The sequence below is a fragment of the Grammomys surdaster genome, unplaced genomic scaffold, assembly GCF_004785775.1.
Source record: "Grammomys surdaster isolate TR1022 unplaced genomic scaffold, NIH_TR_1.0 192, whole genome shotgun sequence".
Taxonomy (NCBI): domain Eukaryota; kingdom Metazoa; phylum Chordata; class Mammalia; order Rodentia; family Muridae; genus Grammomys; species Grammomys surdaster.
In genome coordinates this window covers 1683563-1701317 of record NW_021604637.1, presented here as the reverse complement: position 1 = coordinate 1701317, position 17755 = coordinate 1683563, and the positions used below count along the sequence as shown (strand labels likewise).

General features: G+C 43.8%; 1 protein-coding gene across 2 annotated transcripts in view; it reads left to right on the top strand.

Moving 5' to 3' along the window:
• Nucleotides 1-17755, top strand: part of Plpp4 (phospholipid phosphatase 4) — a 123443-nt gene that overhangs the window by 38934 nt on the left and 66754 nt on the right. The window contains exons 2-3 of one of the 2 annotated variants that reach the window (XM_028769446.1): nt 8234-8342; nt 16750-16840. In XM_028769446.1, coding sequence (XP_028625279.1) covers nt 8234-8342; nt 16750-16840 — 200 coding nt within the window. The remainder of the gene's footprint in view (nt 1-8233; nt 8343-16749; nt 16841-17755) is intronic. The other variant, XM_028769447.1, reaches the window with a different exon arrangement.

Genomic DNA, 17755 nt, shown 5'->3' with positions numbered 1-17755 from the left:
TGTTGAAGTAGAAATTTCTGGTTTCTTAACAACTCAATTGTGTCACATGTTTTTCTGGAAGCTATCTTGTGAAAGGGCATGTGATGTTTAGAAAGAATATAAATGGAACCCCTCAAACAATGAGAGGATGCTTTTGCATGCTACGCTATGCAACACTTGGCGTCTTCACTGGTATTCATTGGTTTTCACTGGTCTCTGCTGGTTTTTGCTGGTCTTCACTTCATAGAGAGAAAGGCACCAAAGAACGTCTTGTGCTATCCTGGCTGATTCTAGCCACTTCAGTTGACTTGTGCCGATTTGGGGGAGCCTTGCTGTTTCTGTTGGATGGAGCAGCCACTACTGGTTCATGTTTAGTGTTTACTATGGAACTGAACTGCTGGTTTCTGGACAATGAAGAGGGAAAATTACCCCAAGGAACTACTTCTAAACAGGTCCATAACCCCCTTTTCCTATTAACCTTCTTCCGCCTCTACCTCTGATTGATTGGCTAGAAGGGAGGTTGAAGCGTTTAAGAACCCCAAGTGTAGTAGGTTTTGAAAACTCTAAGCCTGCAGGATGTGGAATCTCAGAAAAGGTTAAATGACTATTCTCATGCTACCCAACAGATAAGTGTTGAGTCAGAGATTTAGACCAAGTTAATGATCTGGCAAGCTCATATTTCTGCATAATTGGAGTAGAAATTAATGGGCAGGGAAAGGATGGAGGAATTCCTTCTAAGTGTATGATTCTTACTATCTTTAAGCATCCACTTTTCTTGGGAGTGGACAAACATTGGGAAGTCTATGTGTTTATTGGCTGATAGGGAGAGAGAGCTTTGATAATTTGTGTTTGAAGAGGCATTAGTATTCCTTGGTCTGGAATATGCTATTTCTAAGTTCTACTAGTGATTTATTGAAATGGGCTGTTCTTCTGGTTCCCAGCTTTGGGCTGATCTGTTGTCATACTCAATGAAATATCCCTGAGGAACCAGGGAATGGACCTGTCTTGTGTGCTGGTGTGTGTGTGTATGTATGTGTGTGTGTGTGTGTGTGTGAGAGAGAGAGAGACAGAGAGAGAGACAGAGAGAGAGACAGAGAGAGAGAGAGAGAGAGAGAGAGAGAGAGAGAGAGAGAGAGAGAGGAGAGAGAGAGAGGGGAGAGAGAGAGGAATGAGTAGATGTGAGGTTGTGAGATTAGGGACACATCTTGTGCCTGTCTAGACTTTGGCCTCATCTGGGATCCTCTACAGGTGGCCAACCTTTAGAAGAGCTTAGAGAGCTGACAGTGGTGGTGTAGGAGGATAGGTGACAGTCTACCCAGAGGAAATGGTGTTTGGTTTCTGTCACCTGTCATTGACCTCACTTTTTTTCTGTCTTAGGGTTTTGCCTGTTTTTCATTTGTTGTCATTAGCTCATCTGTCTCTTTTCTACCTCAGTAAATGGTAGCAGATTCTCTGCATCTTAAAACATTGCATGCTTTTGCATGCTTCCCTCTCCCTTAAATCAGCTTTAATGAATTTGGATTTGTGCATCCTGTATATGTGTATGTGTGTGTGAGAGAGATGTACTTATGGGAAATTTCAACAAATACTCTGTGCATGAACTGTGCATGAATCAAGGAGAGAATTTCTGAGTATAAGATTAGGATCGTATCTGTAAAAACATATTCTGTATATTTTCTGTGCTCTTCAAATTGTCATGAGAAGCTAAGGAAAACCATTCCCCTTTGCCAAGAAGAAAGTAAAACATGTATAGACTCAGAGAACGGTCTCTCTCAGGCAGCAGGGAAACCAGAGCATGCTTCAGTTTTTGCCCAGCAAGTCACTTGATTTTTGACAGTCAGTTTTCATGAAAGAAAATAATACATTTGCACATTTATTTTAGCCTTTAATAGTATCTGTTTACTTTTGTAACAGTAGTAGAAACATCTTGACTTGCATAGTTCAGACATTTTATTTTTGAGTGAACAGAGGTTGACAGTAGTTAACAGCTTATGCATGCTTACAGTGAAGGGAGACTTCATTATCTGAAGGTTAGATTGATACTCATTGCGGATCCTGGGCTTATCGGGGACAATAAACATAATGTTGCAACTGTATCTAACCAGTCTTACTGTATAACTCTGTTTTCTTGGAAGAGATAAGTAACTGACCCCCATGACCTGCTGGATTTCTGCACTTCCTTCTGGTACAGGAGTCTTCCCTTTCTGTTCATTTTTTTTTTTTGCCAGCAGACTTAAGGAAGCTTTAGGAATCTTATTCTAGCATAAAGATTACTGTGGTGCACAGTGAAGATATAGGCACTGATCCATGCCATCTGGGTGCAGAGGCCCACCGTTTTACACACATGCTTACTTCAGATCATTGTTCCAACTGAGCCAGGGAAGTGGCATTCAAAATGGAGGCCTATCCTGGTCCCATCCTTTGTCTGATGGCTGGCCCTGGCAGAGCTTTGGGGCATTAAGATGTTGTCATCTGTGTTATATTAATTCGAAATAAAAGTAAACTAAATAATTTTATACACCTCCTGGGGTCAAAAAGTTGCCCCCATGTTCTTCATCCTTTTCTTGCAAATCTAAGGATGTGATCACCATGCTGTTGATGCTGACATTGCTGATGAGGCTAGAGCCATTTTCCTTCAGGTAGAATAACCCATATTATTGAGTCTTTGAGTGTCCAATGTTGATTTTTATGTTTTCTCCCTATTTAATTTCTTTTTGACACAAGTGGGGTTTGAAATGCTATTCGAGGCTTTGAGGGATGAGTGTAATTAGACATGAGTATGGCCTTCCTCACAGTGGAGAAGTTCGGTGGCATCCCTCTTCTCTTCCACCCTCTATGGGAGGTCCTCTTTGGCCACTTTTTCTTTCCCTTCTTAGAGAAGACAGAGTTCTCTTCAGAGACCATGGTCACTGAAGAGGACTAGTCATCAGCCCTCCAATTCTATTGTGTTTATTTTGAAGCTTAGCAGGTGTGTTGGAGGGCATGCTGGTTTTATAATTAAAATGACACGAAATTTCCTCTAAAATAATCTGAGTAACTTTACAGGGATTCTGTTGACAGAAAAATAATAGTACAAATCATCCAACCTGGTTCTCCAATAGCCAGAGTTAGAAGGCACTGGGTTTTACCGAGAACATCCTGTCTCAATGCATAGCAAGCACACTAATCCCCTGAGATTTGCTAAGTGAAGGTTCAGGTTGCAGGTCTGAAGTTGAGACAGACTCCCCAGGTCATGAGCCCTTAGTGCTCATGCTTTGATCTACAGATAAATGTCATACCATCATCAGGAAATAAGCTTGCTAAAAACACCAGTTCCCAATCATCTTTGTTCCTGGATCTGTAATCACAAGACCCCTGTATGTCTCCTGGACACATTAAAGTATGGGATCTTATGACCCAACATTCTACTGGATGTCCTCACTGTGGAGTAAGCCCTAGTGTAGTGGTAACTAGAGACAGTACCTCACAGCTCCACATCTCACAGTGTGTGTGTGTGTGTGTGTGTGTGTGTGTGTGTGTGTGTGTGTGAATGTTATTGTATGTGCAGGTACACTTTGTGTGGGCAGTTGCATGTGGAGGCCAATGGATCGCTCTGTTTTTTCTTAGAGTCCATTGTTCTCAGATAACCATCAACTTTGGTTATTTATTATTATTTCTTGTGACAGAGACTGTCACTCTTCTGGAACATATAGGTAGGCTAAGATGGCTGGTTACTGAGCTCCATGGATCCTCCTGTCTTGAGCTTACTCAGTGATGGAATTATGGATGCCCTCTCCCGTGCCTTGCTTTTTTATGTAGGATATGGGGATCGAACTCTGGTCTCCATGGTTGTGTAGTACACACCTTCCTGACTGAATGATCTTCCCAGCCCCAGAACAGAACCTGAGTTTCTACTTCTAGCTTTATAGCCTACTTCCAAGGATGCTTCTAGAGCTCAGTATGCCCTCCCTCAGAAGCTCTGTTAATGTCTCCAGTGTTTTCTATCCTCTGCATGCCCTCTTCTGACCCTATTTGCTTTTATAAGCCCCAGGTCCTCTGAGCAGCTGCCTTCCTGTCTGGACTCTCTGAGGCAGACGCCAGTGGCTGGAGAAGGGACATCTATCTTTCTTAGTACTATTGTTCCCAGAGGATATGATTTGCCTGATAGATGTGGGGTTTTTTGCTATAGCAACTCAGGATACAGTGAAGGATTGTTCAAAAGTCTCAGTATTTGGCAACATTTTAGAAAAATTGCACCTGACCTTTAGGAAGTAAAACCTTTAGACTGGGGACATAACTTGAGTAAAGTGTTTGTCATGAAAGTATGAGGACATGTGTCCAAGCCCAGCATCCTCTTAAGAAGAAGGGCACAGGGACATGCACATATAATCCCCATGCTTGAGAAGCAGAAAGGGTAAATCCCCAGAGCTTGCTGCAGGCAGCCTAGCCTAGTGGGCATTCCAAGTCTCATTGAGAGACCCCGTGTCAAAAAACAAGGGGACAACATATGAGGAACAATACATGAGAGCAGTTGACCTCTGACCTCCACTAACAAGCATGCATAAATACATTAACACCACCAGAGGCAGGAGACAGAGACCAAGAGAAAGACAGACAGAAAGAGACAGACACACAAAGACAGAGACACACAGTGAGGATTCCAGGACACAGAGACAGTGGGAAAGAAATTTCTCAGTGATGTGTCTAAGTGTCCTGGCCCCATAGCCTGCTTTGTGAGGAAGAAATGGAAGTCAAGATTCTGGGGTCTCTGACAGCGGGCTGTGCGCTATTACAGTTAGTGCCACCCTGTGGAAGGCAGATGGTGTCTCAGTGGTGGCTGAAGCCATATTCTGTACCACCTGCTTTTTTGTAGTTAAGACTCACTATATCTGTCAAGGGAAGGCGTCTGTTTCCCTTCCTTGAAGACTTTAAGACTCACCCGTAGTGTGATCACACTGACTGCTTTCACTAGTCTTCTCATTGTAACCGAATACTTGACCAAAAAAAACCCCTTAAGGGATGAAGGATTTTTTCTGACTCGTGGTTGGAAGATACAGTCCACCACGGCAGGGAAGACAGAAGCAGCCCTTTGCTGTGGTAGCTAAGGCTGCTCATTTACATTTGGACTGATTAGGAAACTGAGCACAGGAAACAGGGTTGGCCTATAAATGTCAAGTGACCCATTTCCTCCAGCAAGGTTCTACTTCCTAAAGGGTCCACAGCCTTCCAAAACAGTAGCACCTCCTAGAAACCAAGTATTCAAACGTATGAGCCCTTGGGAATTGTGCACATCCAAAGTATGAAAATGGCATTATGTGACTCTCAAGGCTTGACCAGGGGAAGCCATTTGCTTTGGTCTGCTTCCCTTGGGTTGCAGGATGAAATTCTCCGTACCCGGGGACTGGGGGGAATGTGTCAGTTCTCCAGCTCAGCTCCAGCCAGGCTGCCGGCAGTGAGCGGCCATCTTGATAATGCCTAGTGCAGCACTCAGTGAACTACAGTCTCAGCCAATGTTCTAAGTTATCGAAGGAAAACATGTAAGCAAAAACTCTTCAACTGGACCCACAGAATTTCCTGAGCTACAATCTCATGAGCTAAATCAAGTATTTTTAGATGGCTTAATTGTAGAGTCACAGTGATCAGGATATCCTAGAAGGTTTAGCTATCATGAGCAGCCTATGTGGCATAAAAACATCTTTTAGACAAACTTTATTGCGTTTCATTTCATCTAAAGTGCTTTTAAAACACCTGGAGGCAGGGATCAGGCTGTGACGCACTCAAAGAATATACTAAAGACTGGTGAAAACACACACTGGAGACTGGAGTGTGATGGTAAATGAGAAAAATACTAGTTTTTCTGCCCATGTTTAGTTGGGTGTTCAATGTATTTCAAAACCCTCCTTCCCTTCCCTTCCCTTCCCTTCCCTTCCCCTCCTTTTCCCTCCCATTCTTTTACTTCTTTATCCCCTTCCATTTCCTTTTCCCTCTATCCCTCTTTTCCTTTCTCTTCTCCCCTCTCTCATACAGAGCCCAGGCCTTACATGAACTCATTCTCCTTCTTCCATTCTCTAAATGCTGGGACTAAAGGTGTGCACAACCATACAACCTTTATATAGCGCTGGGAATGGGCCCTGCTGCCTCGTGCATGCCAGGCAAGTATCTACCCAGCAAGCTTCATCCCCATGTTCCATGTGTGTTCTTTCAGTTTAATTTCCATTCCGGCTTTTAAAAATATGTTCAATTCACAGACAAGGAAACTGAGGATCAGAGAGAGAAATTAAGGAAAGTGCTTTCTGTGCACCACGCAGCTATGGCTGGATTGAAACTCCAGGATTGTCAATCAAGAAAATTAAGTCATCAAGTTTCTTGGAGTCAAAAGTACAGGACCCTTAAAAGGGATTACTAGGGTCAGAGCTGGAGCACGGCACCTGGAGAATGGTTTAAAATCCACACCCCCAGGCCCTAACCATACTGTTTATACATCTGGCTAGCAAGTCTCTAGAAGATCCTCACCCATCTCCATTGTGGCCTCTGACTTAGTTCCAAGCTGCCCCATTGCAGGTGCACACTGCAGCCCCACAAAGGGCAGTGTTGTACTAAGTGGCACAGAGCAGCTTCATGGGAAGACTGTGCCACGGAGCAGTTTTCTGAAGCCCAGGGAAGTGCTCACCATATCCTTGCTTTGGAGAAAGTACACAGGGCCCATAGCAGTTTTGCAGACCAGATTCTCGATGCACTTTGGGTCCAGTTCTACAATAGACACATTCTGGTGAGGGCTTGCCTGTTCTCTATGACAATTACTATACTTGCAAATATTTCCCAGGTGACTCTTTCGTTTCAGGTGGAGGTGCTGTGGTCACAGGGCTAAGCAAAGCTGTCAAAGACACCTCTATTTTTTGGAATTCTTAAATACACAGATTCTTAGCATTTAAGACCCTACCCACAGTTAGAGGTGAGGGCGCAGAGAAGAGAGAACAGAAGGAAGGCTAGGAAGGCATGTAGAAACAGACATGGGTGATTATGGGTTCTTACAGATGCACAATAGAATTCACTGGGAGGCTGGTCTGTTTGATGGTATTACTGTGAAGCTGCTCAGAGTGTATGTTAAGTCCGGCAGTATCAAGGCCTCCGAGTGGGTCAGCCATCCTAGGAGGCCCTCAGCTTACTGTCTTGTATGGTCACTGCTGAAAATGTGCATGAATGTGCAGACAGACCAAGGTCATATGACACCCAAGTTTAGGATGCATAGTGAGGTTGCAAGGTCCCCAATTCTTTTCTTCTAAGACCTGGCTCTTGGGTGACTGTCTTTTTTTTTTTTTTTTTTTTTCCTCAGACAGGGAGAATTTCTGGATCCATGACTAAACTAAGGGTGGCTATGGGAAGACCAAAGTTGCTAGATCCTTTTGGCTCTGAATCAAAATTCCTCAGTCTGGCAGTGGAAGACTGGAACCTCTTGATGCTCTGGCTCCTAGCCATTCATGCTTGAAACCATTCTGAATGAAATTTAGGTAGAAATGAGGCTGGAGATGCTGGGCAAAGACTGTTGGCCGAAGTCTGATACCATAAACTCATAATATTGCCTGTCTCCCATCTCCCACCACTTTTCATTTAAGGATTGCTTTTGGTTGTCCAACTAATGAAGAGATAGCCCAGGCTGGGGGTGTGCTGGATTCCCATGACAGGAGTAGCTCTCAGAGGGTAAAAAGATGAAGAGTGAAGATGCCTAGAGCTAGCCCACTAGCAGAGTCAAAACATCCCATTGCCTCATCTCCTCATCCTTCCTCTGCCCCTTAGTGGGGCGAGTGGCAGCAACATGACCTCATCTGGGCATCAGGACGGAGGGCAGGACACTTTCTGCCCCCCTTGTTAAGTTGAGGGAACCTGCTGAGTCTCCATTCCTGTGTCAGACCTTTGTTCTCAGACACTGTGCTCATTGCCTGACCCTGACCTCACCTCAGCTGCTTCGTGGTACTTGAGCTTTCAGCCCACGTTAGGAGCCTGAGTTCTTAGAGTCTTTGTAAAGCTGTTTCCTGGCTGTCTCCTTAGCCAGGGAATGAGTCTTTGCTGCCACAGGTGACAGGAGTCTCGGTATTGTCTTTTCTCTCTCTGCTTGGAACTGGCTGAGGATCATCACTAGAGGCTCCCTGTTTCTCCCCTTCCCAGAAGTTGGGAAGATTCTTCTGGGGGCATGCAAACTGTGGTTTCCCCTGGGAAGCCTTTTCCATGGCCCCTGAGTGCTCAGCTGTCATATGTCCTTTTCTCTGTTTTGTTTCAGTTTTACAGAGTTTTTGGATCCATTCCAGAGAGTCATCCAGCCGGAAGAGATCTGGCTCTATAAAAACCCTTTGGTGCAGTCAGACAACATACCTACCCGCCTCATGTTTGTAAGTACAATGGTTTGGTGGCCAATGTGTTCACAATCCCATCTACACACCAAATAGGCTTTGACCTTTGCTATTCTAGGTGAAGATAGTAGTCAGCTTTAAATAAAGAGGAAGGTGTCCCATCCAATTGAAACCTGCTTCCAGGTCCCGCCAGCACTGATTGCCCACTTGAGAGACTGTGACTGTCCAACACTTTAGAAACAGAGGGGACTTACCTACCTGAGGTAAGCTGAATGTTTCTGCATAGTGACAGTGTAGTAAAGACAGACTGGAAGCTAGTGACAAGAATTCCCCATCCCTTCTCCTTTCAGGATAAGCCTGAAATTTTCTAACTTAGGCAATCCAGAGAGCTCTGCAAACCGCTTGTCTGGTGATAAGACGACCTTTGGTAGGTTGAGGAGTGGCTCATTAGGTAAAATGCTTGTCACTCAAGTGAGGACTGGAGGTCAGATCCCCGAACCCATGTAAATGCTGAGTGGATGTGATGACCAGCCTGTAATCCCAGCACATGGCAGGTGAGTCTTGGCAAGTGTGCTAGTTGGACTAGCCAAATCACTAAGCTCTAAGTTCAAGTGTGAGACCTTGCCTCAATATGTAGGGTGGTGCACCATTGAGGAAGGCATTTGATTTCAATTAGTGACCTCTATACATGCTACATACACACACATGTCCCCACATACATGCCAACAGACATATACACATGTACAAACAAACAACAAAAGCCTACCCAATATCAACCACTAGATGTTATCTGTGCCTCTCTCCTAGAATGGATGAGAAAACACTCGTCAAGCGACAGAGTGGGGTTACTTTTCGCTCCTTTTCTTACCACTTGGCAATGATAGCCTTGTACTTTTCCATCCCTGTGTGACAGTGCATATGAAAGATTCCTCATATGGTCCCAAACTATTTCAGAGAGGAAGGGATTATTACTATCCACCACGTGCAGGGTTAGAAGTGCATCCCAGAGAAATGAGGAAAATTTCCTAATGCCACACAGTTAGTCGGCATCAGTGTCTGATCTGGGTAACCAACTATGGAGCTCAGCTGTCCTCCTTGAGACTTCCTTGGATGTTCCAGAGAGCCAGGAACTCCTTGTTAATGCTGTTACTCTTGCAGCATTGACAGTGAGCCTTTCTGTAGCCGAGGAAACAGTCATGTGCTCCCTCCACTGGAAAAAAATAACAAAACTTTCTGATGGGCTGCCTAGTAGTGAAAGATGATTCTTTTTGACCCATCACTATGTCTGTGCTTCTAGGGACTACGGTGACTGTTCCAGAACATTCACAATACACATTGGACTATTTGAAAGAAATACCGTTATTTCACAGAGGAAAGTGTTTTAAGTAATAATGGTTAGAAAGATATCCATATCTGCAAATGAAGATGGCTGCTACCCTGTGTGGACAGTCAGGTATTATGAAAATGGCTGCTACCCTGTGTGGACAGTGAAGTGCTATTACAGTTGCTTCCATAATTATGTTTCAGCTTGAAAAAAGAAAATAGGTTTCTGTAAATCTTAGAGAAAGTGAAATATTAAGGTTGGTTGGCAATAGGGCATAATAAATACTCACGTATTACAATAAGATTCGTTTCCAATTCTATTCTAACTCAATAAATCCTAGATATGAACGAACCAGTGTGTGGCTAATGACTTCACAGCACAATTAGGGGAAAACATCTGTTTATCACTCAGACCCATTCTTCCCAGGGCTTTGCATTTCATGTGCCATAAAATACAATTTGGAGATGAATGTGCATACAGGACACCAAGAGAAATTTGAGGCTTCAGCCTAGATTTATGAACAATGGATTGTTTTGAAGACTAAATGCAGACACCACAAATGTTCTAGCTACAGACACAAGTGGGCTGAAACAATTTGCATAGTGCCAGTGCTTGGGATGAGATGCAAAAAGGTCATCCAGTGCCACGATTTTTGGAGACATGAAGTATGTTTGGCTCCATGCACTGGCTCGATCTCTAATCTTAAAAAGAAACAAGTTCAACCTTTTACTTCGTTAATAGTGGTTGATGAAGGACATGCTTTCAGCTACAAGTTCAGTGCAGTTCACAAGAGCAACAGGAGAGCAGAAGCACCATTTAAAATACCCAAAACTCAAAGGTGGAAAATACTTTGTCATCCCATAATTAGATTTGTTCTCCTAAACATTATTAAGAGCTTAATATGAGCTATTCTTTGTCAGCTTTGGGCCCTCAAAGGCTTTCCCAGTGTCTTCAGGAGAATTTTGACTGGAGAACATAGTCTCACTGATATCTAATCTAGGCCAGTCCCTCTTGGAAGCTCAAATTATACTCATTTGTTTATCGTATGTGTGTGTGTGTGTATATGTGTGTTATGCACACATACACACGTGCCATGGTGTGCTTGCCACAGTCAGAAAAGCATGGTGTGCTCCTCAAGTCATAAATCATGAGTATGCATGTGTGAGCAAGCATGCATGTGTGTTTGTGTGTTCAAAATCCCCAGGTCAAATGTAACCAGAAAAATAATAGCATAAAGATTTAGTGATTGAGTCAAAGGCAGTCAAAGGAGAATAAATGGTAGTGACATTCTCAGAAAAGCCCCAACTCACACTTGACTTGCCTGTGGTTCGTTGGTGCAAGTGACGGGTGTGGCTATGGTGGACTGTCCAATGCCAAGAGCTTCTTTTTGCCATGATGAATCTGTGTTCTTGTTGATCAGAGAGACAGACCAAGGATCCTTTTCAGAAGCACCAAGTCTTGACTTAACATATCCCCATCATTCCCAAGCAGCCAGCCCCTAGCCAGAGGCTGTGCTGTTATTCAAAGGAGGTCACCATCTCTTGCTGAGTGTGTGGGATTTATCAGAGCATGGCTAAACACCTGCTCTTGGTGCAGGCCATGTCAGTTGGTTATGGATGCTGCTTGGTGTACCCTCCGTTAATGTGTTGTGCATTCAGGGCATAGTTCCAAAGAACACAGCGTAGCTAGGGGAGACCATAAGGCTATGGAGGCCAGGAAGTCAGGTCAGGTGTGAAACATATCTTCAGGGACCCTGCACATATACTCTGATATAAAATAGGATCTGGAAAGGTCAGAGACGAGATTCAGGTAAACTTCTGTGGGCTTCATCACCTTTATCATTGTCTTAGAGTTTTATTGGTGTGAAAAGACACCATGACCAAGGCAACTCTTATAAAGGAATACATTTAGTTGGAGCTGAATTACAGTTTCAGAGATTTGTTCCACTATCATCATGGCAGGAAGCATGGCAGCATACAGGCAGACATGGTGCTGGAGGAGCCAAGAGTTCTGCATCTTTATTCTCAGGCAGCAGGAGACTGTGTGACATACTGGCCAGACTTGAACATATATGATATCTCAAAGCCCACCTCCACAGTGACACACTTCCTCTATCTAACAAGGCCACACCTACTCTAACAAGGCCACACCCCCAATAGTGCCATTTCCTGTGTGCCAAGCATTCAAACATATGAGTCTATGAGGGCATTCTTATTCAAATCACTACAATTGTCATCACCACCATCATCATCACCATCATCATCACCATCATCATCACCATCATCATCACCATCATCCATTATCCATGTTCATCACCACCAGCACCATGAATGAGCACAGCAGCCATTGTTTCTTGAGGGCAGTACCTGTGCTCATCACATACCAAACGGTATCTTGGTTAATGCTTCTCAATCTCTGATAGCACCATGTTGCATCAGCTCAACAAGTTCAGGATGAAAAAAAAAAAAAAACCAAACAGTGTTTTCCAGGTCTTGTAACTGTTTGAAGCTAGACCAGACCTTCTCAGGACACTGAGAAGTCATTATGCTGTGGGCCCCTTTCAGACCTGAGTGAGACGGAGAGATAGTGCCAGCATGTCACACACAGAAAATGCAGACATAAAAGCTCTAAAATGGGAGAACAGTGCCCTGGAGGCCCACTGAGTCAGAGTCGAGTTGGGGGGTTATATATAGGGTGAGGAGGCAGAGGAAGCAGGAGTGGAACCAGATGGTGGATGCCTTCAGATTGATGATGAGGATGATGATGATGATGATGATGATGGTGATGGTGATGATGATGGTGATGGTGATGATGACGACGACTCACTACCCAGGCAGGCATGAAGCATCTGCCATGAGCCAAGTCCAGGGTTAGGCAGTAGGGATGCAGAGCTGAATCAATGTGGCGTCTATTCTAGTAAAGGCACAGACACAAATGTCAGCTGGCAACTTCAGCCTTGCTGGAAAACCTTTGAAGAGCAATTTAGACTTAACTAGGAAACTGAAAAGCGAGTTCTACAAAATTTCCCCTTGCCTCTCAAGGAAATATCCGCCCAAGACTCATTCTCTTTGTCTCTTCTGGTTTTGCCCAGGGCACACCTGATTTTATCTCTCAGATAAAATCTTCCTGTCACTGGGATGATTTGCTAGGAGGGTTTCCTATTCTGGGATGCTTTTAAGGAAGACAGGAACTAGTCAGACAAACTTGGCTGGTGATAGACAGTTTAATTTGCAGTCCCCTTTTAAATCTTTGACAACCCTTTCCGTGGTGACAGGTTTCCATTGTTTACCCAAAGTGGGACCTTTGCTGGGTGTCTGTGTGCTGGAGTCCTCTTTAAAATCGCTCCGTCACCCACCTTTATGTAAGGTGTCAGAGCTCTAGGCACTTTGCCCCTGTGTCGCGACAGAAGTGAGCCTTGGTGACCTCCTCCCCAGTGAGAATCCTGACATTGGAATGCTTTGGGCTTGCCTCCCCTCAAACATTCCTGCTGTGCTCACGGCCCCTTTACAGGCAGGCTGCTCCAAGTCATGCCCTTCCTGGACACAGCTGGGACAGTCCAGTGCTTTGCAGCAGTGCTGAGGCAGAACCCATTTCTAGATGGAGTAGAAAACCAGGACATTGAGGGTCTAACCTATGTGAGATTCACTGGTGGGCATACAAGGTGGGACTCCTCTTAGAGACAGTGGTCATACACTGCTTGGGCAAGATGCCTGGAAACTTCTGTTCCTTCTTATTTACAACCTTCTTCCTCTCCCCAGCACGCTCTACCAGGATCAGGTAGGCTTGTGTGGAACATACTTTAATCCCAAATGGGATCCTGGGACTCTGTGGGTGTAGTTTGAGTACATGTTGTATTTATTTTGGTGTATGGTGAGACATCAGGTAAGAGACAAGGGGGAGGGGATGGTAAATATAAATATGTCTCTGCTCTGCATTGGGCTCTCTGCCTCCAAAGATGTTGCAGATACATGCTGTATTTGTTACTTTTTCCGTTGCTGTGTTAAATACAACAAATAATGCAACATATAGAAGGATTTATTTGGGCTTATGGTTCCAGAAGGATCAAAATCTACCACTATCACAGTGAGGAAGGGTGGCAGCCCACAGGGTGATCAGAGCAGCAGGCTGAAAGCTTGTATCTTAAGCCACAAGCAGGAAGGAGGGAGAATGAGCTGGGAACAAGGTGCAGATTTTGGAGCCGGGAAGCCCCCAGTGACATACCTCTTCCATGCACAGCTTCTAAGCCTACCCAGATGTTGCCACTAACTGGAGACAAATGCCTGAAACTACCTGTGGTAGTGGTTCTCAACCTGTGGGCCATGACCATTGGAAAACACCCATTTTCAATGGTCTTAGGAACCCTAACCATAAATCTATTTTTGTTGTTCCTTCATAATTGTAATTTTGTTCCTGAGTAATGTTTTGGTTCCTAAGATCATTGGAAATATGTGCTCTCTGATGGTCACAACTCAAAGGTTTAGAACTGCTGTTGTAGGACATTTCAACCAAACCACCATACATGGTCAGGACAAAGACATGAGACTAGTGTCCCAGTGTTGTTAAGATATAGGGAAGATCACAGTCTTCAGTTGTACACAAATACTTCTGTCCAGAGATGGCGCTCTGTGGTCTGTCAGGCTGCGCCCCTTTTCTGAAGCTCTTGAGGTACGAAAATTGTGCCCTTCCTCTGGGGTGCTTAGTGCTGGCTCAATAAGGAGTTCCTATGTGGAAATTTCATAGTGTCATAAAACAATTCTAAATTGATTCTACTCAGGAAAGTTGCAAAGTGGTTTCAATGAATGCTGGTCTTGGCAGAGGCAGAGGGAAGAGAGACCTAAGAATAAGAGATCTGTATCAGGGAACAATGCTTAAAGAAAGCCCTTTGCCATCAGTAACTCCCCTAATTCTGATTCTTGGCTGTGAGCCTGCATGCTTCTCACTTGATTCTCTATCCACTATTTGGGCCAAAGCATCCTGCTCTAAAATCCTCTTTATCAGTCTTTGGGGCCTCATGGGAAAGTCTTTCCCACTCCTATTTAACTTGTTTTATTTCTTCAGCCTACACATATGAAAGCATATTGATTAGGGTTGTCTCTTAATATTTTCTTTTGTTCTATGTTATTTTATTAAGGTTTGATTTGGCTGTTGTGTCCTTAAAGGTCACTCTTCTTTGCAGGAGCTTGTGGTATGAATTATATGTAGGGCTTTAAAGGATGGAAAACAACTAGGCTGGTGAGCTTGATGTTTGCATTTGGAGACAAAAGGGATTCTTAAGCTTTAACTGTGGTCTTGGCTATTAGAAAGTGATACCCTAGACACTGGTTTTCAGAATCTAAATGTGGAAATAGATGTGTTTCTCAATCATCAGCATCAGGGCTGTTTGAGAACCATGTTTTGTTTTTGTTTTTGTTTTTTTTTTTTAAAAAAAAAGATCCTCAGTCTCTGGACCAGTCATTCAAGTAGATCCTTAGCATGTCAGCAAGTCCCACAGTTATTCAGATATGAGCCTTCCAAATGACTTAATCAGTTGATTTTCAAATAATCCATGTCACTCAGAGCCATAGCTGATAAGGGGACAACCCTAAACCACAAAGGCATGATGACAAATAAGAAGGAAGGCCTTCTGGTGTCTTGTAAACCATCTCTGAAGTCAGAAATCAAAGACAATTACCCAAAATCATTAGTCTGAAATGAGAAGACTCTGTTTTGAAAGGTCATGATTATTTTCACGCATTCCATTCATGATGACTTGGTCACACCAGAAAGCTTCTCTTCGAAATGTGGCATTTCATCAGAGCACAGTTAAAGAATTCCTAAGTAGGGGCATAAATGGCCCATAGTTACCACCCCCTTTCTCTTCACTAGCTGACTTGTGCAGTGTTTAGTCTGTCCAGACATTGCTATCCTGGGATGTTTCACACGAAGAGTTAAGTAAATACCTTTCCTCTTGGTGGCAGCAGTAATTAAAACTAACTTAATAATTTTGGAAAGCTAAGTTAGAGACTTCATATTAGAGACAGAAAACTGGCCTTGTAATTCATACGCTGTCTGTTCCCAGGCCCATCACTGAACACAGGAAGTCTTGTCAGAGCCATCATGAGCCTTATATAGTCCTGATACTCAAACTGCCTCATATGTGCTTTGCGATGAGTCTGGCTACATGTGGACCCCACCTGCTTCATTCCACTGAGTATTTATTCATACAGAGGAAAAGGAGTAAATGGTACCTTAGCTACTTCCCTTGTTGCTACAACCAAATACCTGAGAAGAAGCAACTTAAGGGAGAATGGGTTTATTTTGGCTTACAGTTGGAGGGGATACAGTCTATCATGATGGGGGCATAGGAAAGTCATGTCTGTAGAAGTGGGAGGTGGCTGATTATGTTGTGTCTGAGTCAGGAAGGAGAGAGAGAGAGAGAGAGAGAGAGAGAGAGAGAGAGAGAGAGAAGAAGAAGAAGAAGAAGAAGAAGAAGAAGAAGAAGAAGAAGAGATGAGTACTGTATTCAGCCTCTTTTCCTTTGTCATTCTCTACAGGATCCTACCCAGGGAATATTACTGCCCATAGATAGGTTGGGTCTTCCTACCTGGATTAATCCAATCTAGAAACTCCCTTACAAACATTTCTAGAGGTTCAATGTCCAGGTGAAGTTGGAAGGAAGAATTTGTATAAAGGGGCTCTCACTTCTAACTTGAAGGGGGAAAAATCAATATTCAACAGAAGAAATCCAAAAGGGAATGAGTTGATTGGCCCTCATCAAGAAGGCCCACCTTCTCATGTTGCTAGGAAGCCTACAGTCATTCCTCCAACACACACACACACACACACACACACACACACACAGGGCTGATAAACTATCATAATTATATACTATTCTTTACTCTCTTCAAGGCTCCCACTTTAAATGTGGCTCCTAGCAATTACGAATCAATTAGAACCTGCAATCAGACCTCCGGTTTCCCAGTCTGTGCTTTTGCTCCACATAGCCAAATTGCCCTTCTTTGTTTAAGGTCAGTTCAGGAAGGTCATTTGACTAGTGAGTTGACGTTAACTGGGACTAATTATGGATTGCACATCTGAAGCAAATCAGTGTCCTCATGAGGGATTATTCATTGTTTCTTCCAGGCAATTTCTTTCCTCACACCCTTGGCTGTTATTTGTGTGGTGAAAATTATCCGGCGGACAGACAAGACTGAAATTAAGGAAGCCTTCTTAGGTAGAGTATTCACAGTTCTTGCTTTCGGGGCTGGGAAAGATCTTAATTAGATAATCACATTTGAAAAAAAAATCTCATTTACACCCAACTGAGTTTTTTTTTTTCTTTTGGTCAAAATTAAACTGTGGAAAAATGAGATAAGCTTAAAAGGAGTTGAGCCAATGGGCAGGAAAGGGCATCACAAGTGGGAATTCTCAGAAGGTGACTTCCCTGTCCAAACTGCTTCCTCACAGTCTAGGAATGATGGCTCACACCTTTAATCCCTGCACTCCTGGGCAGAATTAGGTAGGTAGGTTTTTGCAAATCAAGGTCTACATGGTCTACATAGGAATTTCAGTCCAGCAGGGCTACATGGTGAAAATCTCTCCTTCTCTCTCTCTCTCTCTCTCTCTCTCTCTCTCTCTCACACACACACACACACACACACACACACACACACAGAGAGAGAGAGAGAGAGAGAGAGAGAGAGAGAGAGAGAGAGAGAGAGAGAGAGAGAGAGAGAGAGCTGTGTTCCTGTGATGTCTCCAGGCATGCCTGGTTACCTCCTCCAGACATTTTCATTCTTGGCTAAATCTCCCTCAGGGTGATGCTTCAAATTGAGCACCATACCCTGCCTCCTGTACGGTAACTAAAAAGGAATTATTGGCTGTTCTGTTTGCTGAAATCTATGAGCTCCCATCTCTCTCTCTTTCACACACACACACACGCACACACACACACACACACAGAGAGACAGAGACAGAGAGACAGATAGTCTGTGGAGTTGCCGTCCTCTGGGTGGAAGTCTGAAATCTGAGGCTCCTTGCTGAGGGATGTATTTGTCAGTTGCTGTTTGTGATGAAAACATCAGAATACTCCTCTGTTTTCTTAGTGAGGGAGTATGAATGAGGCAAAGTGTGTCTAAAGAATGAAGAA